The sequence below is a fragment of the Nyctereutes procyonoides genome, unplaced genomic scaffold (genome assembly GCF_905146905.1).
Source record: "Nyctereutes procyonoides isolate TBG_1078 unplaced genomic scaffold, NYPRO_anot_genome, whole genome shotgun sequence".
In the NCBI taxonomy this organism is placed as follows: Eukaryota; Metazoa; Chordata; class Mammalia; order Carnivora; family Canidae; genus Nyctereutes; species Nyctereutes procyonoides.
In genome coordinates, this window is record NW_026575006.1 from 72,053 (window position 1) to 98,830 (window position 26,778).

The 26,778-nt window shown below is 43.0% G+C and overlaps 1 protein-coding gene across 1 annotated transcript in view; it reads right to left on the reverse strand.

The window, feature by feature from the left end:
* Window positions 1-543: 543 nt before the first annotated feature.
* KDR (kinase insert domain receptor) overlaps window positions 544-26,778 on the reverse strand; it is a 45,192-nt gene continuing 18,957 nt past the window's right edge. Inside the window, 18 exon segments of the mRNA XM_055334996.1 lie at window positions 544-2,411; window positions 4,225-4,310; window positions 4,817-4,916; window positions 9,709-9,860; window positions 10,899-11,004; window positions 11,406-11,505; window positions 11,723-11,834; window positions 11,980-12,102; window positions 14,332-14,429; window positions 16,344-16,497; window positions 17,029-17,117; window positions 17,675-17,788; window positions 19,313-19,417; window positions 19,784-19,919; window positions 20,352-20,458; window positions 23,160-23,291; window positions 23,638-23,784; window positions 25,875-26,216. Of these exon segments, the coding sequence (XP_055190971.1) occupies window positions 2,189-2,411; window positions 4,225-4,310; window positions 4,817-4,916; window positions 9,709-9,860; window positions 10,899-11,004; window positions 11,406-11,505; window positions 11,723-11,834; window positions 11,980-12,102; window positions 14,332-14,429; window positions 16,344-16,497; window positions 17,029-17,117; window positions 17,675-17,788; window positions 19,313-19,417; window positions 19,784-19,919; window positions 20,352-20,458; window positions 23,160-23,291; window positions 23,638-23,784; window positions 25,875-26,216 (2,426 nt within the window). The 3' untranslated portion in view covers window positions 544-2,188.

The window sequence follows — 26,778 nt, forward strand, 5'->3', positions numbered from 1 at the left end:
TTGGCCCAGGGCGCGATCCTGGAGACCCGGGATCGAGTCCCACGTAGGGCTCCCGGTGCATGGAGCCTGCTTCTCCCTCTGCCTGTGTCTCTGCCTCTCTCTCTCTCTCTCTATCATAAATAAATAAAATTTAAAAAAAAAGAAAAGAAAACCACAAGTATGTTCCACCTATCTCGGGAATCTCTCGCCCTCTGATTTTAAGGGTTGGCAATGGTCACAGCCACAGGATTGACTGGAGGGCCACAGATACTGTGGGAGTACTTCTATCTCTCGGTCCCTGTTTTCAGAATCTCAAAGGTGCTCAGAATATAATGAGAGTCCACATGTGAGTGAATTATTGGTGCAACAAAAAAAGAGGAAGGGGAGACACTTGCAATACAAGTGTTTCAATATTTACATAGTCAAGTATACCTATCGTTTATTAAAAGATTTCATTTATTTATTTATTTTAGAGCCCATGAGCAGGGAGAGGGGCAGAGGGGCAGAGGGAGACCTCAAGTCAGAAGTACTTTCCCTCAAAATAGTCGTATTTTTTTTTACTAAGCATGCATTTATTGGTTTAAAAAAGTATAAACTGCGAAAATATACTTTATAGGAAGAATAAGGAAACAATTCAAAATGAAAAGCCACATGGTAGTTGTGTCTGATTCCCCCTCCTCCACTTTAGAAGTGAGAGAAATGATAAGAACAGAAATGCAGCCTTGCAAAGGGACTCATTTAAGTTTTTCCATTTTTTTTAATAAAATGGCATCAATTGCTGAAAGCATTACGGCCTTTGTTATGCTACATAATACTGATATAAAATGTGAATAGTACAAAGTTCATCATATATAATATAAGGTTTTAATATATTACATTTGTTTCTACATAAACAGACTATAAATATATGTGCCATAGCATGTTTTACAGTCATGGTTCCCAGCATCTCACACTATGGTACCAAATGGAAAATACATTTTCTTTTTTAAAAAGGAAAGAACAAGGGCAGAAACCAGTAGAAATAGCTTTATGTGTTAAAAGTCTAAATAATAGAATAGATGTTGTTAAAACTTTGGCTATAAAATAATTTTGAAATCTGGCTAACAGTCCTTCAGAGAGTGAACAAACCAAATCAGCTTTTACTAGAGTGTAGAGGCCAAATTACTAAGATACTGACTGATTGGGGTGAAGAGAAGGGGAAGGTTCAGGGAAGGGAGAAGGAACCAAAGAGTAAAATCCTTCCTGAAGCTTTGACACCACAGCTTGATACGGAACCTACTGCATTCAGGCTCAGACATATATCACATCAGGACAGATATGTGGGTATTCACCCAGAAGACACCAGAAGCTGGTTTATACAATCAGAACTCTTCAACACGACAGGGAGCCTCCGTCTGAATGTCCTTTCTTTATGGTGCTCTGAATAAAGGATCGGCCTGGGAGACAAGGAGCCAGAGCTGCATCATTTCCTTCCTGGGCTTGGCCAGGAGACGCGTAAGAGTCCGGAAGGCACTCTCATTAGGAGTCGGAAACAGCTCAAGGAGCTCTCATTTAGCCCAACCGGGAAGAGCACGCAACCTTCTAAAACCAGTAACCTCATCTGAAGCCCTTTACATTTCCTCACAGACCCCATGCCCACCTCCACAACGGCCAACACAATGCATCTGCAGGCTCCAGCGTGCTCTCAGGGCAAGCCAACGTCTTCCTTTCTGTCAATCCAAACCCCACACGTAAGACTTGGCTCAGGACCCATATCGCAAACAAAGGATCTTGGGTGGACTCAGCCCTAAAGGTCTTTCCCATCTTCAACACCTAAAGCACTTGCATTGCCCAGTTTATCTTCTGGTTTTACAGAGAGGTGTCAACTCCCCAGGTGTTGCCACTTCATGGACAGATGCAGCCATTCCTTGAACTCCTTTTGTTATAACCCACGGGGAGACCCACAGTCAGGGGCATCAGACAACGCTTTTAAATGCATACACAGAAGGCCAACACTGGTAGAAAGCACAAACACATTCTTGAGTCACAAACATCTTCTCAGGAAATGCCTAGGGGACTGGCTCCCTGCAGTCTGAGGTCCCCTTTTTTTTTTTTTTTTGAAATGAAAATCAAATGTGGCTACTTCCTAGTGATGGAAAGAACGACACTTGAAAATCTGAGCAGCACCTCTCATGTGATTTCCAGGAGTGGGGGACGTGGGAGCCTCCTTTTAAACAGGAGGAGAGCTCAATGTGGGCCCAGAGTCAGGCTGGAGAATCTGGGCTGCACTGCCAGCTTGCGGTCCAATCTCCATCAGCTTTAAAAGTTCGGCCTCCTCGCTGGAGTACGCAGTGGTATCCGTGTCATCGGAGTGATACCCGGACTGGTAGCCACTCGTTTGGTTAGAGCCTTCGGATGCCACAGACTCCTTGCTCTTGCTGGGCATCAGTCCACTGCGGAAGAAAGGGCAACCAGATGAATTGGTGGAGGGAAGGCAAGTCTTGCCCCTCTTACCCTAAACCCATTCCTGACCCCATGTGGGCTGTAATCTCCCCAGAGACACCAGCCCCTATCTCTCCCACTTGTTAATCAACGTATCAGGTTTGCTCAGACCATGTCTATTTTCAGGTACTAGCATGAGCTCGCAGTTGCAGATAAGTTCTCTCATTCAGGTCCAAGTCTTTCAAGCCTGTGATGAGATGAAAGGCAGTTCTCTGGAGTTACGCAAAGGCTCCGACGGATGGAGCATTTTTATGGCGTGGAAGACTGACAGGTTTGTATACAGTGATAGGAGCCAAGGGGACTCTTGGACGATGTGAAAGGAAATTGGGATGTTCTGAGTCCGAGGCTGCTTGCCTCACTGTGTCCACTGGGGATTACACGGCATGTGTGCGGTGTTAATAAAGTTCTTGAGCAACTTTAAACTTGAATATGTTGAAGCGTGTGTGTGCAATCAAGCCTGACTGTCAAAAACTGCTTTTTGCTCATCAAAGCCACATTCTTTGGAAGGACCGAGGGCCCGGATCACTCAGCAGCAACTAGAGAATGTTTTCAACGGTGTGGAATCATGACAGACCATAATTATGTCACAGCCTAAAAGTGTAGGCTGTGCCGACCTAAAACTTTAGGATTTACAGTTTCTCAAGCCAGTCTGAGGTGTGAGGTTTTCCCCTTAATACGTGTTTTATCAAGTTATTCGTGTTAAAAACTACAAAAAGGATTTCATTAACTCTATGTCCATATATAGTTTAAAAGTCATTTCAAATGACTAGAAACGTGATTTTTCTTTCACTCCAGCCTCAATAAAACGAGTTTAGTATCTCAAACAATGGCATGGTACCTGGCACACAGTCACTGCTGAATAAATATATTTGAATAAACATATTTTTAAATCAATGAATGAAACCTATGATAGGCTCTAACCATTTCTCACTTTAGGTCTAAAACAAACGATAAAAGCGTTTGTTTTAAAGCATTTGTTTTAATGGCTCGTTTTAATTCTTTTTTCTTTACATGAACATCCCTCAACAACCCATGGGTGTTCCCACTTTACATAATAGTTAGGTTACAAGCACATCAAAGTCTTCTCAATTCTCACCTAGAGTGAGCTCACTAGCAAATAAATAACTGCTCTTCATCTTGCTATTTTTATAGAGATTTTCATTTATTTGTTAGGTTAAAAGCAAATATATCTATTCAAAACAAGATTCCTACAGAACCACCTGGGGGAAATCATATTCACAACCAAATTTAATATTTTTCCCACAAGGAAGCCAATAATAATAAGCCACATAATTCAGCCAATAACGTTGAAGTATCTCAAGTAAATAGATGTGGGTTATTTACGCATCAGACTTCTAAAGACAGATGTGCTTATTTAGGTACAGGTTTGAAAACTCTTCAGAGTCCACAAAGATTTTAATCACTTCAATTCGAGGGATTATATCCAATGACCTTTGTTATCCAGCCAGTGCCATACAAACCACTGACCATACAAACCACTGACCATACAAACGTAAAAATTCCCTGGTATTCATAAATGCTCATAAGAACCGACCAAACCCCCTAATTAATTTCAGATTCTTTTTCAGATGTGCCACGTAATTTATTTGTTTGATTAGTTTCAGTTCTTTATCAGTTCAGTTGATGCAGATTTGCCTAACCAACAAAGACACAAAAAGGGAAAACTGCATCGACATTGAAAGTTCTAAGTTCCTTCTGAAAATTCCTATCGACATTTGTCTTTTCTATTTGGCTGAGCCTTACCTAAAAGATGGAGCTAATTTGGTTCTGTCTTCCAGGGTTTTCAGCTCTTCTGAGGCAAGGACCATACCACTGTCCGTCTGGTTGTCCTTTTTAAGAGACAAGGAGATGGCATGGTTGATTGAGTGTGCACACTGACCAACTACTTAATTAAAATGATTTCTTAACCCATCTATCAGACAGTATGCTCCCAGTGTTCCACAGAGGGAGGCAAAGATATCGTAGCCAGAAACTGTGCCAGCTATAGGGAGAAACAACTTCCTAGTAGTAAACCCAGCCCTGGAAGAAAAGAAGAATTTAGGAAGAAGCAGCTGAGACCTGTTGCCATCCTTCTTTTCACAACGATTTCATTTACACTTGAGTGGAACTGGGCAGGAAGCTAGACCATCTAGAACATTGAACCAGAGGCTGTCCTTATGGAAAAACCAATGGGAGGGGGGCGGGGGGCTACTGATCAGTTCCATCTCCATAATGACCCCATGACACATACCTTTGTAATGAGGCTCCAAGACTCTAATGCTTAGGCTAATATTTATCTAGCTAATATTTCATCCTTTGTGTTATTTTAAAGACTATTTTTAAAAGATGTACTTACATCTGGGATTACTTTTACTTCTGGTTCTTCCAATGGGATATCTTCAAATGTTTTTACACTCACGGGCCGGCTCTTTCGCTTACTGTTCTGCAGATACTGGCTGCAAAAGAACCAATATTTATATTTGGGTGGTGGTATATTTGGCTGCAGAGACCAAAAGTGATACCTGAGTTCATTATCTTTCAACCACAAGTTTAATAGCAACCTTCAAAACATCCTTTGGAAAAAGAAAAAAAAACAAAACAAAAATCTTTCTCTGCTAGCACACAGTGGAGGCTTCATTTCCTGTGAGGGCCTATTTAAAAGTATAATCTAAGTGAAGGACCTCGATGAGCTCCTGTTCCTTTGAATCCTACTTCTGAGGGCCGGGGCTGGACTACAGACAACATCAGCAAACTAAGTAATCAGCCGCCTTCTGCCTGGTTTCCTGATTGCCTGAGAATCCTCCACTGGGCTCTCGACATATTACAGTGTTACACATCTTCCTGGCCACCTCCAGGAAAGTTCTTCTAGAGAATGCCCGCAGAGCAACCATTCAGTGAAAGATGGCCAGAGGAAACACCTGCAGATCTCACTGGATCTCACCTGGGTTCTGTAAAAGACACTCAACCCAGCAGGATCTGGAGGCAACCTCCTCCTTCTGCACGTAATAGAGGCTTAGTGTGTGTGTGCGTGTATAGGGGGAGCTGAGTCTCACAATCTCCTATTTTCTGCCCACAGAACTGCTGGTCTTCGGAAAAGGCAGTGGTTCAAGAGTCATGAGATGTTCTATTTCAAAGTCCATCACTGACTACACAAACTTGGGAAAGTCATGAATATTTCCATGCCTCTGTTGCCTCGTCTTTAAAATGTGTTGGCAATAGCTTTCTCTCCCTCGCTCACAGAGGTATCTGGAGGATGAATGATGTGGGTGGCAAGGGTTCTTAGAAAGAATGACGCTCTATCAGCCAAAGCTTGCTTTCCTCCCTTGAGGGTACCCATGTCCTTCAGGAGTTCAAAGAATAGGACTTGTTAGACAACATATCATCTGTTTCCTGGGGGTGCTCCTTCCCTGCCATGTGTAGCTTTGGATGAGTCTGATTATGTAAAAAGCACCAACAGCCCAAGTGGAAAGAAGGGAAGTCCTTTTCACAAGGGACAGCAAATTCACTCTCCATGCGTATTTCAGCATATTTTCCCACAGGCAGGCTTTTGGGTATGTTACATGTTCCTGTGTTTTCTGTGACCAAGTGGGGCGGGGACACACTGGAGCCAAAGGAGGAGAATAGAAATTGAGTCTCCCTGCCCTGACCCAGGAGGCTGATTCCTCCCCTTTACAGAGAGGAGAAAATGATGTTTACCAGTGACATCCTCACTCAAGAAACTCCACAAGAAAGAAGACCCAATATATAAAGAGACAGAGAAAAACCCACTTCTCCTGAGTCCAGTCGATAAAAGTGGCTGTCGCTAAAACCTATTGGTACCACAGTTAGTCATTCATTGATTCAATCACTCAGAATCCTTTACTGAGAATCTACGACGTGCCAGGCACTGTGCTAAATGGTCCTCAACCATTGCTTCATAGCATCTTCAGAAATGGTATCCGTAGGGATGGGTATTACTATCTCAACTTCAGAAGAGGAAACTGAGGCATAGAAAGGTTAAGGAACTTGCCCCAAATCACATAAGTAGACTCTTTGGGTCATGAGAAGCCAGTGAAGAATTTGAAGCATGACACTGGCAAAGTCGGATGTGCCCTTTAGAGAGATGGCTCGGGGTAGAGGAAGGTGAAATTGGCAGTGACACCACTCAGGGGGTTCTTTTTCATGTCTCTAGGAGAAAGAAGGGCACCCTGCCCAAGAGAGGTGATGCCCACAGGGTTTGGAGAAGTAGACAGATTCCAGAGATATACAGCAGATAGAATCAACCAGAGGGGCTGAACCTGGGCAATAATGTGGCTGCCTTGGAGAAAAGAGTTGAGGAAGCTCTCCGACTTAGGACAGAAATGGCTAGGACTGGGATTCGAAATTGGCTTCAGATGGTAAAGGCCATTGTTTTCCTGCCCTACTCCACAGTGACTCCCTTGGGAAAGTATCAGAAAGGGAAAAGTAGAAGAGAACAATGGACATGATGGTTCAAGTCCTTATTAAGCACCTACTGTGCGTATAGCACTATTCTCTCCCACGCAGGCACTGACCGTGCGGTGGGACCAGCATGGGGGAGAAGACAGAAGGGGGAGAATGGATAGTTTCACTTCCAGCAATCCTATCACAGCCAAATTCAGGAACATCTAGCCAGGGGTCTGTCCCAGACATCCATCCACAAGGAGCACTTAATCATCACCAGCAATTAACCAAAATGAAGAAAAATGGTGTGTGCCAAAACCTTTCTCTGGGAGAGAAAAGAAATCTTTGATAAGCTGCTTGGAGTGGGAGGTGAAATTCCCCGGGGGGAAATGATGGAGCCACCACAGATGGTCCCCAAACTGCCCTCAAAGAAAGATGAGTCCAATTAATACGTGTTTTCTTGCAGAAAGCATGCAAACTTGGGGCCAGAGCTGATCCACAGGGGAAATTAGAGACAAAGCTGAGTCTAGACACTAGCGATCTGTCCCGTTCACCTTTTCCCCCCACAACTCTTGACCTCTTCTCTAAATAAATGTTGAACAAATATTTTTAAATAATTTAAAGGGACAACAAATCATGAGGTTGATGCCCACTGTGATGTCTCCGTCCAGCTCTATTTATGACGCAATGAGATTGAAAACTATAAAGAGGAAGCAAATAAGAAAGACTCATCAGCTTTTCTACCTGACTGGAGATGGGGAAAGAACAGAATGAGTCTGCTGAGAAGCACCTCAGCCTCATCTCTGGTCTCTCCAGGGAAGCAGAGAGCCTCCAAAAGAGAGCCTCCAAATGAGGTGCCATGTGCAGATGCCTCAATTCTGCATTTCTTTTAACCCAGATAATTAAAATGTGATGGCTGGAGTCTTGTTTTTATAAAAGGAAAAAGGGCAGCAGGGGGTTAAGCCAGTGGGGGGAGGGGGTGAAGACAAAAGATTCCAATTTCCATTTTATTTTTCAAATTATGGCTGGATAAAAGAGAAACAGGACTGGAAAGACCAATACGAAAATCATAGCCAGAAAATAGGAGCCAGGCCTATGGTTCTATGCTTCTGGGGATAAATGTTAGCAGCCCTGATTCAGATCCAACATTGCACTTGGCACTTCCATTACACAAACATGACTTCATCGACTCTCGGCACCATATGCAAAGCATCCAAGCGAGCCAAGAGACTGCCGCTCGGGTCCTCCCTCCACCTGGTCACAAAAAACCCAAGGCATAGAGTTCGCGATCCAATGGCTTGCTGATAAAGAAGGCAGTGGTGCTGCAGGAATAATTACCAACCAGAAGGCCAGCTGAGCTTGAAGTAGGGGGTTTTTAACATGAGAGTGGAACTACTGGTTTTTAACAAGAGAGTGGAACTACTGGTTTTTAACATGAGAGTGGAACTAACTGGGCTTTCAGTTCATTGACGTCTCTGTCTGAGGGCCCCTCCTTGGTGTGGCAGTAAACAGGACTGAGAGAGGTATGGGAGGAACCAGATTCGTCATAGGGATGTGATTTTAAGCAGCTTGCATAATAGCTATCCTGTATGGGGTGCTGTCTAGGTGCTGGGCACATGAGAAATACATTATACCATGCAATTCTCAAAATAATCATTTTGGAACACCAGCGTCTTCACCTGGGTCCCAGTGAAGATGTCCAGGTCACTAAGAGACAGACTTAGTAATCCAACCAGTTCTGTTGGACACTGAAACCTGGATCTTTAACCACAATTGTTTATTTTTGCCAAGTGACAGCTCTGAGCCTCACGTCCACCATCTACATCAAGAAAGATAATAGTTTTCCTACCTTGCCTAACTCTGAGAGTTATCGTGTAGGCAAAATCTGATAACAGAAGGAAAAGTTCTTTGAGAAACACTCAAAGCTCTTGGCATAAATGTAATGGGCAGTTTACTTGTTGGCTTCCACCCACTCCAGCAGTGTTCCTGCCACTCTATGGAACCGTCCAGGGGGCTCCCTGGCCTGCCACCTGGCAGCCTGGCTAACCTAGAGCTCCATGCCCTTCCCTGCAGCCACAGCACAGTCAAGAGGGCAGGCTGGACCCTGCTGCTCCGGGGCTCTAGTTACAGGAGGAAAACACCCCTAAAAAGTGGGAAAAGAAACAAAGCAAAGAAGCCCCAGGCTTAGTAAAAGGCAATTTTAATATCACATTGTAGAAACCGTATCAGCTCTATCCTCAGACACAGGTGCTGGGAGAGAGAAAAAAGAAAGCTGCCTTCAGACCCCCTTTACAAACCAGGAGAGGACAGCAGTGCATGTGTTTTAAATAAGTTCAAAAGTCCCATTATGCAAATAAAATGCTGAACATCAGACTGGGGAGGGGCTGCCGAAGATGTGCTGTCCGGTCCAATTCGGGACACATCCCCATGGCATACTGCATCCTAGCCAGCGAGGCGTAAGTGTGTTTTCATATATGCATAAAACTCTTCCTTCCTGAATCTTTCCTAAGCCACTTAATTCACATTAATAAAAGAGTACATGGGGATAATTTAAATACAGATGTCTATATAAAATTGGTCTCTTTTTCTGGAGATTAACGAACTATGGCATCCCAGCTATTTGCAGCTGCAGGGCTTGGGATTCTAAAGGAAGGGCTATGGCAGCAATGTGGACCACAGATGGAAAGAAAACTCACCTACCCCGGCCCTCCTCAAGGAGCACTTCCTGTGATAGCAGCCTCAGGGCTAAGGTTAAATGTGGAAGTGAGATGCAGCCTTCCTTCCAGCCCTTTCCCAAATGACCTTGAAGTGCCCCGTCCCCCTGGGGATGTTGACCATATACAGTACCTGATTCCTGCTGTGTTGTCATAATGGAATTTGGGGTCACACACTTCCTCTTCCTCCATACAGGAAACAGGTGAGGTAGGCAGAGAGAGTCCAGAATCCTCTTCCATGCTCAAAGTCTCTGATATGGGGAGAACAATGTAGTCTTTGCCATCCTGAAACAACAAACACGGAGTGCTTATTGTTATGGCTCCAGCCCCGCAAGAGGCTTTTCATGAAAAAACAAAGGCCAGGGGGGCTTCTTGGTTATGAGGTATGTGGCTTTCAAAGCTATGTAGAACGTTCGGACATTAAAAAATGGGTCGTCCAAAACAAAAGGGCACTTGAAAGGGGTGCGTATATGAAAGTATGTTGAAAGAGTTAATATAAAAACAAGAGGAGTAAGGGGGCCACAGAGAACAAAGCAGGCTGGGCCAGAGACGTAGCAACAGAGCACGGTGAGCTGAGAGATAATTTCTTCACAAAGCCCTACCTACATGAGCCAGTCTTTCAAAGGGCATGTCATCCAATTTTAGACACTACATTTCAAGGCAATGGAAAATCTGATGACAGTCTAGAGAAAAGCAATAAATGCGCAGGAAAATGGGTCTTCTGAGAAAAGGTTGCACAATTTAACATTATTTCATCAAGAGAAAGAAAGAAAGGGCAATTTGGTACCCTTAAGCGTTTGAAAGGTTTACTGATAAAAACAGATTTGACCCATTGTCCCCCACCTGTTCAAAAGAAAAGCAGGAGGAAATTGGCTTCCATTCATGGTAGTAAGAGGCCATTGACTGGAGATTAAATAACTTTCTAATGGTAAAGGTTATAATTCTAAAATCCTCCAGTGAAAGTTATGGGGGCCTGGGATTTCACTGAGGAAAAAGCCATCCATTTTGCAGGGTTCAGATGTGGTTTTGCCCGGACGGTGTATTAAGAATTCCATCCATTGTTGATAGTCTGTGGATCGACTAAATTTTTATTTGTTTGCTTGTTTTACTTTAGAAGAGCATCTGAAGACAACAAAAAGATACATCAGGAGGAAAGAGTGGTCTGCCCTTAGGTTATGGATTAGGATCTCATCTCTCTAGAAGCGTAGGCAGATAGTTTTAAAAAAAGCATTATTGCTCAGATCTACAAGAATATGGTTGGCCATGAGAAGGTCTAGGGAGGAAGAAGCCCTTGTGGACGGGTCTTGGATGGAGATCACAAACCTGCTGAGCATTAGCCTGTAGCAGATTTCCCAAATGTTCCACCAACTCTGAAAACGTGGGTCTCTGATTGGGTTCCCCATGCCAGCAGTCAAGCATGGTCTGGTACCTAGAGAAGCAAAACACTAATGTCATTAACTGCCTCCTCCTTCCTCAGCTGATGCCGAAAATAGGCACTTGAGTGAGTAAATATTTATGAGAAGTTAACCATGAGCCCAGATGCTAAATAGTAATACAACACCATATAAAACACAGGGCCCTATACTTTGGAGCATCGAGTATGTAGAGAAAATGTTAGAAATCAACATCTAATAAAAACTATCTGCTTGGTATAGATAAAGTGCTGTTGTTTCAAGAAGAGATGATTCTCTGCTTGAGATTATCAAGGAAGACTTCCAGGGAGTCGTAGCACACAGACCGGGCCATAAGAGGTCTGTATCATGAAACATCTTCTGGGCAGGGAGAACTTTTGAGAAAAGAAAGGAAAGAAAGATATTTTTAAAGCCTTACATTTCTGGTGTGGTATAATCAGGGGCCCTCATTCTGGTGCCTTCTTTCAATCGCCTACAAAATTCTTCATCAATCTTTACTCCAGGATACGGAGAAGCACCTAGAATCAAACAAGAATGGGACATTATTTGATTTGATTCTTTCATCTTGGAAACTCTCATTCTTGAACATCATCATTAAAAAAAAAAAATCCAAAGCTTCCAAGTAACTTTGACCACAGAAAGGTGGAACACAGGAGAAGCAAAGGCGCACTGGGTCCACTGACTTCTGACATTCTGTTTGGAGTATGGATGGAGGGACAAAAACAAGTGACTTACCTAAGGAAAATATTTCCCAGAGCAAGACACCAAAAGACCACACATCACTCTGAATTGTGTACACTCTGTCAAAAATCGTTTCTGGAGCCATCCACTTCAAAGGGAGGCGAGCCTAAGAGGGTACAAGACAAGGAATCAGAACCCAACTTAGCACGCCTCTGAAGAAGAAACTTCCTTTTGTTCTCAATGTAGGTCCTGAAGCTTGCAGAGAGGAATTTGGATTCTGTAACTTAACAGGGTTCATCTTAGAAACTTACGTCTCCTTTTCTGACATAATCTGGGTCTTTATAAATATCCCGGGCCAAGCCAAAGTCACAGATCTTAACCACGTTCTTCTCCGACAAAAGGATGTTTCGTGCCGCCAGGTCCCTGTGGATACACTGCAAAAAAGAATCGTGTGTGCGTTCGGGCCCTCGGCACAGCTGATGATTTCTGCATCTGTTGTGACCTCAGGCTTTAAAAAAGCCCATCAGAAAAACCAACTGATTAACATGTGCTGGGCTAATATCTTTCATCAACACTTCAAGAAAAAAATAAAAATAAAAAAATCTGACTTTTGTTGAGACACACATCTGCTTATTCCATAAGAAGGCCCCAGACTTGGGAGCTAAATGATTAAGTTAGAGTATGGTGATGGAGTCATAAATAGACTTCTCTTAGACACAATTAGGAACGTGTTTCTGGTCACATCCACACATCCCTTTTGCCTGGCACCATATATGGTTAAAACCTACTATTCAGGGAGGCCCCAGAATGGTGGTTATTTCTAATGAACGCACAGAAACCAGGAACAAGGGGTGCTTTTGGGTTTGGTGCCCTTTGTTGGTTTCCCAGTTCCATATGGGACTGAAACTGACCAGCTCTGAGAAACCATCCCCCGTGGTGCTCATCCTGTTTTCAAAGTGTTGGGTTATCCTAAGGGTCTATGACAGAGATTTCTCGCTGGCCCAGTTGGTTGTCTAGCGCACTACAAAGGAGAACCGAATTCCCCTGGCTTTCTCTCCACTCTTTTCTGGTCCTCAGTTTCTCTCTTCTTGGTATCTTCCATCCTCATCCAACTTCCTACCTACTGAGCAGCTTTAGCTCCACCTGGTAGACCTGTAAGGGCATGAGAGTCTCGGGGAGCATGTATAAATGAGCGAAAGGCTCAGAGAATCTGAAACCAGGCAGGAGTGACCAGAGGAGGCATTGCTGACCACCCCACCCCTTGCCTCTGTGTAGCACCTCCCTCCGAAAGAGGCATATTCAAAAGCACACTGTCAAGCATGACTGAGCAACACAGGAGATTCCAAAAACCAGACATCCCCCCTACCTTTCTGCCGGCCAAAGGGCTTCTTGGTTTAGCCCAACAACCGGGTGCTATTCAAGAAAGCAGGTGGTAGATACGAGGGAAATTAACGGGTCCCCACCCCGTTTGATTCCCTTTGCAGTCAAGAGACACCCTGACTAAACAGCAGGCTCTGGCCTCTAAAAAATAATAATAAAATAAAACCAGACTCTCCAAGAAGGGCCAAGGGCCTTTCCCCCGTGGGAAAATTCCATAAAACCACCCCTCTCTCGTTTCCCCTTGGGACAAAGAGCTCCCCGGCAGAAACATCTGAGATCCTGAAGCTCTGAAAGCTGTGCTTTAAGCTTCCCAAAAGAAATGGGTTAGCGATTTCAACTCTAATTTAGGAAAACAAAAACGTTAAGTCTTTCTGCCCTCCCCACCCCCCGACCCCCGGCCCCCCAAGAGGGTGCGGCAAATGCATTTTGCTGACGGATAATCTTTCCTGAAACTTAATTTGAATTTTTCTTGTTTAATATAAAACCATCCACTCTACCCTTCCCAGAGGGGTGACTTCACACCGACCCCACTCCCTCCGCGGTGTTTACAGCCTCTGGAATATTTGTAACTTGTCACGTCCCCACCTCAGTCTCTGTTTGGCCTACTTTTCTAATTTTAGCTTTTATAATCGCTCTCATCTGAAGCCCGTCCTTCCTGATTTCTAATTATACCACTAACAAATACTTTTTGATGGATGGTGATGAATGTAAAATAAATTAAAAATAGACTCTCTCACGCCAAGATATCTGCAAGGCTCAGTGCCTCACCTCGTCCCGGTCACTGCTCGGATGTCACATTCTTATCAAGCCTTCCTCCTCCATTCTCCTTAAAATTGGTGTACGCAACCACAGAAGCATATGCACACACAAACATGCCACTCCTGTATACTCTCTAACCCTTTCCTGCTTATTTTTCCCCACGGTGCTTATTGCCATCCGACCTAGTATGTCTCTGACTTGTTTATATTGTGCACCCCCTGCTCCACCCAATAGGATGTACATCCCAGGAAGGTGGAGAGTTTGCTCATTTGTTCACACAGCGTCCTTCGTGCTTAGGAGACTGCAAGCACTTAGTAGATGTCCAATAAGTATGATCGTGTAAATTAATTTCATGAAATCCTTACACCTCCTTAAATGAGCAGAAATGGGGCCTCTCCAACAGAACCCCTCGAATAGTCCCAGCAGTAGAGACCATTCTCTTACAGTCCCAAACACCGGTAGCTGGCCCTGGACACCTCACTTCCAGATCTGGGATCTGAAGAGCTACTTGGGTTCCGTCTTACCTTCCGTGATGCCAAAAACTCCATGCCTTTGGCCACCTGGAAGCTGTAACAGATGAGATGCTCCAAGGTCAGGAAGTTCTTGTACAGATCTTCGGAGACTGTCAGGACATTGTAGGAGGACAGAGATCAGTATTGCCACCAGAAAGTATTTGTTTCTAAGTTAGAGTAATCTTCATTGTAGCACTTGGGAGTGAAACTTCTGGAAACAGAAGCAGGGAGAAAATGCCCGTGTCCTCTGTAAATTTGCTGAATCCCGGTATGATTAGCTTTCATCATACCCCTTAGGAAAAAATGTTGGTTTTTTTCCATCTTAGTCAAATTGAACCAACAAATCCAGGAGGCAAAAAGGGAGGTAAATTTGGCAGAGATGGCAGGCAGTGAAAGAGGACTTTTTCTAGTTTGCTGTTTTAAACTGTTGTTTTTTTTTCATGTACCCAGAGGGATAAACAATAGTTTCATATCAAGAACTCTAAAAATAAAACAACAATATTCAGGGTCATTGAATCTTTTCTCTCCAGGCTTTGTCCTGGGACAAAGGCCAAAGGTCAAATTATAATCTACAACAGATAACTAAAAATACCAGAAATATGTTTTACTTCTCTCACTTTCGAGCTAAGAAAGTACTGTAAACACCTTAAAACAGGCCTTACGAGGATGCTTTTTTTTCCCCCTTCAAGGATATGAATGAGAGGTGACAGGAACATCGAGAGAAAGATGGTTTTACGTAAATCGGTGGTATTTATTTCCGTGCAACTGGTACAAATAAACACTAAGACATTAATGGGTGTTTCAACATGATCTCTTAACTTTGCTCCGATAAGATAAGAGATGGCCTCTCTCCTGGAGACAAATACCAGAGTAAATGAAAACGTGCTTGTAATAATAGCCTTGTAAATATTAGAAAGACGGAGAACCATTTTCTCAATGATTTTTTTTTTTTTAATGCTCAGGGCTAGAGGGCTCTCAGTGAACAATTAATAAAACTCTTTCATTTTCCAAATGAAGAAATAGAGGACAAATTCCAGGCCAACACCCTTTCTACTCCACCTGAGTACCCCAATCTTTTGGGTTTCCAATGCACTGGCCACCATTTTGTGAGAGAGAAGGATGGGACGGAGAGGGACCCACTGAGGGCGGGCCCAGTTACATGAGGTCTGGATGGCCTCTCCCCACTCCTCTAGACCAAGCTCCAGCCTCGCATGCCCTCCTTGGCTTCTGAGAGAAAGAAGCCAGATTTAAGTTCTATCTGTAACCTCATGTCTTGGGAAAGGGAAGCAGGTTTCTTTCACTATTTCATGACTGGATTCTCCCAAGCTCAAGCCTCAAGAGGAGCCAGATGTCAGGAAGCCCCATCTCTATATCCATGGAGCTGTCTCTGCTCCTTCTGAGGGAAGCAGATAGATAGTGTATCCTGGAGCTGGAAGGGGTCCTGGAAGTTAGGCTATGAATGCAGCTCTACTCACAGAGAGCACTAAAATATCACTGGAAGCATAACTGGATAAAGGAAAATATGCTTACCAAGACTCCTCTGAGGAAGTATGGTTGCAGGAAAGGCTTGATAAGCCCGTTGGAATAGGGTAGAAATAGCAGGTGACCTCTTACACTGCCTCGAAGAGGTCAGGTGACTTAGTGTGGGGCTGAACTGCTTAGGGCAATAGGGAGGCCATTCAACCACCAGAGAGCCTCCTTCGTCCTTCAGGAACAAGGGCACTGAGCCTCTCCTGCTACCAAATGCTGACCCAATAGTTCCAAAGCATTGATTTGATTGTTGCCAACTGCTTAGACCTCCTGGATTACCTCAGGCTCACCCCGAACTTGGCCTCACAACCTAGGCAGCTGCTTATTCAGGGCTTCCACACTTTGCTTTTGGGAAGACTGAATGGAGGCAGTCTAGAAATTCTGGTCTCTTCCAAATATTAGGGAGTATTGAACTTTTCCCATGACAAAATTCCTCGTAACACCCTATGACCTTGTCTTTTCTACAAAAGTGTGGAGAAAGTAGCAGCAGGTACCTTCCTCTTCCTCCACATCACTGAGGGATTTCTCCTCAACAAACCCAGAACTGGCCGAACTCTGACTACTGGTGATGCTGTCCAAGCGGCGCTTCGGATCCATAGTGATTTCCCCAACGTATTCTTTCCCCTGACGGAATCGGGCCCCTTTGGTCTATAAAGAAGCAAATGCACACACCCCTTGAATACAGCAAAAATCTCTAGAAAACAATTACATCTCTTCAAAGCAGACCAGAAGGACATCAATTTCAGGAATATGGAATCTTTGGGCCAAAATCTGGGGCAAGTGTTCTACATAATAGATTTTCATCGAGTCAATAGAGTCACAACAAACAAATGAACAAACGAACCCCATGAGAAGATCTGTTCCCCAGAAGGTAAAAGAAGGGAAATTATAATAACCCAAAGAAGATTACTGTAATCACAGCATTTTAACAAAGAAAGATTAACCTGCACCATTTTGGTTTGGGGGGGGTTGGTTTTTTTTTTTTTAATAATTTAAATTCAATTTGCCAACATCTAGTATAACACCTAGTGCTCATCCTATCAAGTGCCCTCCTTAGTGCTCATCACCTAGTTACCCCATCTCCCCACCCACCACCCCTTCCGCAACCCTTTGTTTGTACCACTTTGTGTTTTCCTTCATTTTACAATGCGGCCAGAGCTGAGTTAAGAGATGACATACCTTGTAGGGGACAAATTCATTTCTCTTGCTCCTTAAGTAAGTTGACAGGTTTCCAAACTTGCAAAATTCCACAATCACCATGAGTGGCCCTGCAGACAACACCGCATGTCAAGAAAGGAAAATGTTTTCACTCACATATCTCATCAAGTGTTTAATACCTTGAAGGACACTACAACCTTTCACTGGGGACAGGATCATCGAAATCAGCTGGTCACAGCGCCCTTATAGTGTAGCTTTTCTCTTACCAAAAGGCAATTCCACAACAAGATTAACCAAAATTTCAGAAGAAAGTCCACCCACTTGCTTTTCCACACAATCACCTAAAATGATCCCATTTTGGGGGCGGGGGGGGACTGCTCTTAAGGTCTTTGCTTCCAAGTTTTTTGAGTTTACTTTTCTCATCTGAACACCTGTTACACAACTAGCAAACTGTAGTATAGCACAATGGCATTTTTTAATTCACAGAAAGTTCTAGAACAATTTATAGCGCCCGTTAAATCTCCATGAAATAGATTTATATCTAGGAATCTGGCACAGGATTCTAAGTTAAGGAAATTAGGGCCACGGGAGTTGGTTTCCCTGAAATACCAGCAGAAAAATATAATTCAAAATCACCAGGCAACCAGAACCATCCACAGACACTCACCTCCTGGCTTGGTACAGGCACCTAGGAGATTGACCACATTGAGATGGTGGCCAATATGAATGAGGATCTTGAGTTCAGACATGAGGGCTCGGTGTTCACTGTGTGTTGCTCCTTCTACAAATATATGGCAGAGAGGGAAATCATAAATGTGGGCATGAGCTCAGGAAGATTGGCGCTCCCACTGCATGCATGTGTACAAATTACCCTCTAGGGATTATACAACCATAATCCAATTTACAGACGAGGTGCCTTGAAAGTCAAGTATAAATTATATTTTCCAATTTTAATTCAAATTCTTACTTTAAATGCACCCAGAATGTTTGATATTTAAAGGAATCCATTGTGAAGACTTTTGCAAAGCGGAGAATACATCTGCAAATGGAATCATGCCCAGAGTTTCTTCTCTTACAAAATTGGATTTTCATCTATCAGGTTGACTATGCTGCTCGGGGCCTGATTATTTCAGTGCTTCCTGGTAAGGAAGCAACACCATGTATTAAATATCCTTATGTGTTAGGGGCGATGCTGAAGTTCCCGCCAATTAGTGCCAAGCAGGAAACCTAACAAGGGCCAGCTGGCAAGGCCAGTTGGCACATGAGGCTGATGAGGCTAAAACTGCAAGTGTGATCCTGTACAGACCGGTGTACTTTCCTCTACTTCACACACACGGTCCACACCTCGGACCCTGATGAGCCACCTCAAAACTGCATACCCCCATAGCGACAAGAGAGAAGAGGCAAAAGGAGAGAGGTGGGTTTGAAATGCACAGGACCTACTGGCCAAGGGTCAGTGGCACTGCCTCTGTCAATGAGACAACATCACAACTAGAACTAAGAGCTTTAGATTCGTCACCTCCCCAAATTAAGATGACAAGATCAGAATCCCGTTACTATTCGGATTAACAATTGTTTATAAAGTTTATAATTTTTTCAAAGATGTCATTTATTCATGAGACACACACACAGAGAGGCAGAGACACAGCAGAGGGAGAAGCAGGCTCCCTGCGGGGAACCTGATGCAGGACTCAATTCCAGGACCCCGGGATCATGCCCAAGCCCAAGGCAGACGCTCAACCACTGAGCCACCCAGGCGTCCCTACAAAGCTTATAATTTTTAAAATGTCACCGTGGTCCTTCTTTCCTAGTGCAACCATTATCTTTTATAGGAGAAAAATCTTTCACATATTCCAATTCTAGGAAACATGCTGTTTTTGCACTCTATTTTTACTTATTATATTACATTTCTTTCCATGTCTCTACATGTTCTATAATTATCTCACCAACGCACCATAATATATTAAGAAACCATTTTTACATAACCAAGGTATTTTTCCCCCTATAGTCAGGCCACTAAGTACAGTTGTATAAGCTACGCCCTACCTGAGGGTTCCCAGGCAAAGTGGGGAAGTGGGTGAAGCTGAAGCCCATCCTCAACTTTGCTTGCCAGGCCATGCACCCTGGCACGAGGCTATAAAAGAGGAACTTTTTCCCAATTTGTACAAAGTTATCATCAAAGCTGTCTGCACGCTTGGCTAGTGGGCTCATCTAACCACAGAGCCGCTGATACAAGCGTTTCATCATGTTTACAAACCAGATGAAGCAGATAGAGGGATACGTCACCATGTAATTTTGCTTTTACCTTTTAACATTTTGACGGCCACTGTCTTGCAAGTTGCTGTCTTGTCGATTCCAAAGGCATCTGCTTCAATCACTTGGCCAAAGGCCCCACGGCCAAGAGGCTTACCTACAGTCAACAAGGACAGCAAACAAAACGGACTTGGACTATTACAGCACCAAAGTGACACGCAGAAATTCCGACTAGATGGGGTCACATACATCTCAGTTTAATTTAGAGACTCCAGCTCAACTCCCTTTCTTGGCTTCATTATTTAATACCTCCCCCTTCATTCTCCAAATGTCCTGCTTTGGATAACTGTACAAGGACACTACTTCTAAGTGACTAAAAGGATGATTATTCAAATTCAAGAGATGGAATGAATATTCTGAACCTGAATCTAACATGTGAACAGACTGGATTCGTCTTCATCCTAAAGGAGGAAAAGATGTCTGAGCAAACCCAACATCACATTAATACCACTTGAAAACACACCTAGTTTTAGCCGGTCCCTGGGGAACTCCCATTTGCTGGCATCATAAGGCAGACGTTCACAGTGCTCATCCAAGGGGAGTTCATCTGGATCCATGACGATGGACAAGTAGCCTGTCTTCAGTTCCCCTCCATTGGCCTGGAAAGCATTATTCCTTCCAGTCACATACGCTCTGTTGTCTGGCTGTTGTTTTTTGTGTGCTTATTATTGTTGTTTATAGAAGCCCCATTCCTGATGTCTCATTTTCAAATAAAACTCATGGAGTTTGAGAGTAAGTCCTATTATAATCCTACATCCAGTGTTCTCTCAACCCCCAAATGAGCTCAAAATGAAGTACTTAAATCTTAATTACACTAGACAGTCCAAGCCCTTTTCTCCTCTAGTGGCTTCTATCAATTAAAGCCCAATGGTCCAGCCAAAAGAAAGTGGGAAAGAATGTTATTGTATTGAAATAAAATTGTGCCCATTGAGCCAATAACAATGGGAAGAAACAACTCAAAGAGCCCCAGTCAGCTTTCATTAATCATGAAAACCAACGTACATGGGATGGAAGGGAAATGATTTTGTTACCCGCTTAACGGTCCGTAGAACGATGACTAGTAATAACCAGAAGAACATGGCAATCACTGCCGTGCCTACTAGAATAATGACTTCCAAGTTCGTCTTCTCCTGGGCACCTGGAAAGATGCAACTGAATGAGCATCAACAGTTGAAAACTCATACCTTTTGATAAACAAGGACAAAGTTCAACACTAAAGCAAGATCTCAAGTTTACCAACTTGGAAAAAATCCTAGACAATAAGTGTCACAAGCCTCTAACTTGGAGGGAGTCTATAATATTCTTAATGGATAATTTAAAGTTTGCAAAACATTGCCCATGAAAATTTCCAACGATAAGATTCTTAAGGGTAGAAATTAAGGATATCAAGGATAGGAATGTTGATGTCTTACAAGAAAAACACGAGGTATTTGGAGGAAGAGCAGTCTTGGAAGGAAAGAAAACAGATCACATTCTATAGGGGAAAAAAAGCAGCATTTTTTTAATTCACAGGAAGTTCTTGAATAATTTATAGTGAGTGGCCTCTTTCTAGGGAAAATAAATGTCAGGTTTTGCACAGTCTGTTTTCATCTGTATAGAGTTTGAGTGAAGTAAGTCAATCGGAGGACAAGCATTATATGTTCTCATTCATTTGGGGAATATAAATAATAGTGAAAGGGAATATAAGGGAAGGGAGAAGAAATGTGTGGGAAATATCAGAAAGGGACACAGAACATAAAGACTCCTAACTCTGGGAAACGAACTAGGGGTGGTGGAAGGGGAGGAGGGCGGGGGGGTGGGGGTGAATGGGTGACGGGCACGGGAGGGGGGCACTTGACGGGATGAGCACTGGGTTTTATTCTGTATGTTGGTAAATTGAACACCAATAAAAAATAAATTTATTAAAAATAAAATAATAATAATAATAATAATAATAATAAAAGAGAAAGGATTATAGAAGAAAACAAGTGGCCAGAGAGTGATTGGTTACCATGAAGCTGCCTTGGGCCACTTGAACAGCTTATTTGATTCACACCTCACTCAGCCAGTGGGAGTTCCTAGGTGCTCATTACTTTAAATACCTCATCCCACATAATCTTCTCAACAATTCTCAGTTTTTAGATGGAGAAACAAGCTCAGAGAGGTTAAGCTCCCTCATTAAGGGCACACAGCATGTTGGGGGAATGGTCAAGAGTCAAAGTCCGTCCAGCAGCAGTTACCCATTACACTACCCCGCCCTTGTGTGGCAGGAACCTGAGTAAGGAAAAGAAGAGAAAGCCGAGATGAGGGCATCCCGAATGGCCTGGAGATAAACTGCATTTAAACCATCCATGAAAGGTAAAGTAGAGGTCGGCAAGGAAAGCTGCAGATGCTCAGGGCTCCAGAGGACAGCTCTGAGTGGGAGAAATTAAATGCCGGAGGAGGCTTTCAACTAGGAGTGATTAGCAAAGAGGTGATAAGGAAGCAATTATCACCTAAGGCTTCCCACTGGCTGAGTGCGGTGTGAATCAAATAAGCTGTTCAAGTGGCCCAAGGCAGCTTCAAAAAGGCTGAAGGACAAGGAATTAACTAGTTAGCCACGTAAGGGTTAACAGTGGAGATACAAGTACCAACTATGGCTTGGAAGTCGATTCTGTTTCTCTAGTGGTCCTACTGAAATCATTTTCTTTTTATAGACAGAGATTTAAAAGTCCATTATGCATAGTATAAAGTTCAAAGATTAAATTGTCTGTATGAGTTAGTGTGTTAATAATATCCCCATACTAATATTTGGGAACCTACCAGAACAAGTAAATTTCTTAGTATTCTTTTTGGGAAAAAAGTAAGTAAATATAAACTCTGTGCCAATGTTGCCACTTTAGTCATGGGTAACTGCAAACAGCCAGTGGAAACGAGGCAGAGCACGGGAGACCCCTGGAAGTCCCCGTTAGGACTGGCCCTAAACAGGAAGCACTCTGGAAGTGACAAAAGCACCATGTCACTTGAAATTGCTGTTAATTTCACACACTTGAAATCTTTTTTTGCAAGTGCAATTCACGAAATGGTAATAAGCCTACAAATTGGAAAACAAGTCATCGAGATGTAACCCAATTTGACAGATGAAGGCAACTAAAATCTAGACTTTTAGAGACACGTTAGGAAGAGTTCATAAAAATTCATCAGTTACTCCTTCTGTCACCATCCTTCTTTCTTTCCCTTGCTTACTATTCCTTCACTCAGGTTATTACCAGTTTCATTCCCCACCTCCATGGATTATTTTTTTAAAATAGGAGTACACTCCCAAAGAGACATATTCCGTCACAAATTACCTTTCCCATTTGGGAAAATGCCAGATTTCACATCACTCCTGCATACACATAGGAGTTTCCTTTCACATTTAGACACCCTAAAACTTCCTTTTCAGGGACGTAACGGTTTATTGTCCACAAATAAATTTTTAATTGTCTGTAGTCCAAATGAAAACGGTGCACCTTGTGATTATCTGGATACCATTGAGTTTTGATGATTAAGCACTAATCCTAATGTTTTTCCAAGTATATATAGAGGTAACACTTCCACAAGTTAATCGAGCCATTCAAATGGAGAAAAAAATAAGGGAAAGGACAATATCCCAGCTGCCCGGCTAAGCGAGAATAGCAAGGATAGGAAATATGATGCAAGCAGAATGAAAATACCATTGGTTATGTTTTCTGGTTAAAATAATACATACTTAGATTAGAAAATTTACAAAGTACAAGGAATATCAAAAATCACCTATAATCCTCCCACCCAAAGTGTCTGAGTATATAAACAAGCTAACTTTTTAAAACCACTTGATGTGTCCATGCATTTCCACTGACCTTCTACTATGAAAAATGCCTCCACTTTTGCACACCCAAGAACACTGCATGCCTGGCAGGTGTAGAGGCCTTCATCCTCCTTCCTCACCCTACGGATGGTGAGGTTCCGGTTCCCATCTTTCAGTATAATGCCTAAGAGAAAAGAAAAACAATTGTTTTTATTTGTAATGTAACCTGGTGGCGTTTTTCAGGACAAAATTTAAAAACATAAATGGTGTCCTTTCCTTGGACTAGTATCTAATTCCAAAGATACTAGTGATACAGGATACGTTGCTGACTCCTCACCGCCCCCCCATTTCCATGAGAATTCAACAAGGTTCTGAATACTTTAATTCTGAATCTATGAAATGAGCCAGACCATGGGCACTAATATTGTTTTTTTTTTTCTACCTAGAACAAATGAAGAAATAACGTAGGATTTAGATCATATCTCCGGGAGAGTTCTGCAACCAATGAGAGATAGACATATTCTATTCACCTGAGTCTTCCACAAGTGTCTCGTTATCTTTAAACCAGACAATCTGTGGAGGGGGATTCCCAGACGTGGTGCACGAAACTTCAATGGTTTCACCAATACTTGTAGTCTGATTCTCCAGGTTTCCGGTGATCATGGGCGCCACGCGCTCTATGCAGACACACACAAAATCACACAACATTCAGTTATAACTTTTGAAATGGTTTTAGCATCAGTTAACTGATAAATAGTTTAAACTTAGTAAACAGTAAGCCACTGATTTCCTAAGCTGCAAATACACAGAGGTTGATGACAGTACCATTGGTCACCAGGTAAAGTCAAATGAAACAGGTCAGGACAGTTGAGATAAGTCACTGCTCCTCTATGAACATTCCTATTAGTGACTCTAGCTGATTGTCACATCACAAAATGAAGGTTGTCACCTTTATGGGTTTTTTTCCCTCTAATTAGACACGGCTTCCCCCAAGGGGAAACCTTCCCTCCCACGAAAGTTCCAGCTAGTGACACCCTTGAAGTTTGCCATGTTTCTCTTGGAAAGTGCGAAACTTCAATGTAATTCAACAAAGAATACCTTATATTTATTTGGCTTTTTTTTAAACAAAACTCAGTTATACTATCTCTGTTGCTCACTTTCAACCCTGGAATGGACAAGAATATCAACCTTATTTCACAGAGGAAAGAACTGCAGTTCATGGGGCGGGGTAAACGAGTCATCCAAGTCCTTATAACTAAGTAAGCATTTGACCTAATAATAGAAACTGGTGAGACTGAAAGCCTAGTCCAGTGCCATTCCCACTAAAACACAAAAGAGCAACACAAAAATCCCTAAAGAAAGTCAAAGATCTCAAGAAAATTAAGCCCACGAGTATTTCTTTCAATGTATAGCAAAACTTTCAAAATATAGAAATATTTTGTCCACAGCAATCAAATGGAATCTTGCTGAAAGAATCCACTTCAATATTTAGCAAAACGAGATTACCTCATTGGTGAACTACATTAGGGCTTAACAAATATCCTGGGCTCTGGTCTGTTTCTAAGAATAATTTTAGGAAAACAACTTAGGAGCCCTTAGAAAAGCAAAGCAGCTCATTGTGAGCACAAATTTCCTGGGCATGGCCTCCTTCACATCTCTCTCTGAATTCTTCCACTAATTTGAAACCAGACAGTCACCAAGGTGAACAGAAAACACATGGCCATGTATGTGATATGATATGAAGGGCCCTGGCAATGACTTCACCCTAAAATATTCCTTCTTTTGACACCTAAGTCTTAACACCAGCAAATACTATCCTAGGGTCTGTCTGAAGATACCTCTTAAACTTGCCAAGGCCTCTGAAGAAGATATTATTCCTCTAAAACTTTGGTATAGATTCATTCACCTGGGCAGTTTGTTGCCCTTCTTAAGAGTAAAATCAGAGAACACATGCATCCCAGAAACTGGGAAGGGACACTCATGAGGGGAGAAAATGGAGAGAGTGGACACAAAGAGAACTTTCCAGATCTGTCTCATTTCCCCAGGGACAGAGGCATGGCTGCACAGCTCCTGTGGGTTTAGATGAGGTGTGGAGAGTGGCTCCCTGGGGCATTTTACAAAGCTATCAGCTCATTAAAATTATCATCCCATTGATCCCTATGCTGGACTACATGGGATGACCCAGAGGTGCAGGCAGTGAGTGCAGCACCCCTCCCACGGGCTCTCCCAGGTCCTAAATAACTCTTCATGCAGCAGATGCCTTCCTGAGTACCTACTATGTGCCACTATGTTCCGTGATGGGTGCTACAGCAAGGAGTAAGAGAAAACAAATCCTGTCCTCATGGACACAGAGACCACAATGTGCCATGGCTGCCCCGTGGTTGCCTGTGTTTTCATCTTGTCTACCTACTCACCACTGTGAACTTCTGGAACCTTCTTAGCTCATAGTAGGCATTCCCTGAATACGTGTCTACTAAAATAAACAAATGCCAAGGATAAAGCAGGAATTTCCCCCAGTTTAAGCTAATCTCTTGTAGATACTAGTGAAGTCCTATCATTAGAGCTGGAAAGAAACATGTTATTTTCTCTTTTTAATACATCACTTCACCACTATTGGCCTCTTTCTGCCTCCAGAACATTCAGTGAATAAGGCAAGTGTGCACCAGTCTACTTCCTATGCTCCTATAGGACAGTGATCTTACAGTCCCTAAAAGTACCACATTGAAGGCTTTCCAACTGTCTTTGATGACCAAAATTGCCTCCTTACCTAAAACTGTGAGCTGTCTGACCACACAATGTCTTTTCTTGGTCTTCCTGTCCTGAGCGAAGCACACATAGTCTCCTTGGTCCTGCAAGGACACGTTCTGGAGCTCCAGGATCAAAATGTCACTTGTGCCATTAGAGAACGTGGTGGCATTCATTCTCCAAAGAGCATCCAAGTTCTTGCAAACAGGTGTGGGCACCTCTCCCGCATGGACTGCCAGAGCCTGTGGGCCAGACTTGTACCACGTGAGGTTCTCAAACGTAGTTCTGTCTGCAGTGCACCACAAAGACACGCTCTCCTGCTCGGTTGGCTGGGTGTCCGGTTGCAAAGTGATTTCAGGGCCCCCTGAAATATAAAACCTATGGTTAGAAAATGGTGATTTAATTTGGGCAGCACACTATTGTCTTCCTCTTGCCTTCAGACTGCTATAAAGCACCAAGAGAAGTGAAGCCCTAGCAATCCCAGCAAAGGAATATAAGGAGACTACCAAACTAGACAGTTCGGGCTCCAAAATGTATTATTTTACCAAGATGCATTCCTCAGATACGTATCAAGTCTCCACTTTGGGCTCAAAACACAGCTTTAGAGATTAAAAAAAATCCAAAACATATTGAAAGCAGATAATTATACCATGGAACTTTAAAAATTAGTTCCTCATTGACACATCACACTCAATGACACTGAAGCTCTATTTATGACAACAAATTAGCCCGCACTGAACTCTTGACCACCTAGTCCGGTCGGCTAATCCTTAACCATAAAATTAAGATGCACAATCAGAATCAGCAGCACTGGGCAGAAACTGCCTCTGTGTCATTGCAATTGCCTCCGGAAAACCCAACACTGTCAACAGCTCAGCAGCAAGCCCACCAATACTGATGGAACCCCAAGAGGCCAAGTGCTGTGC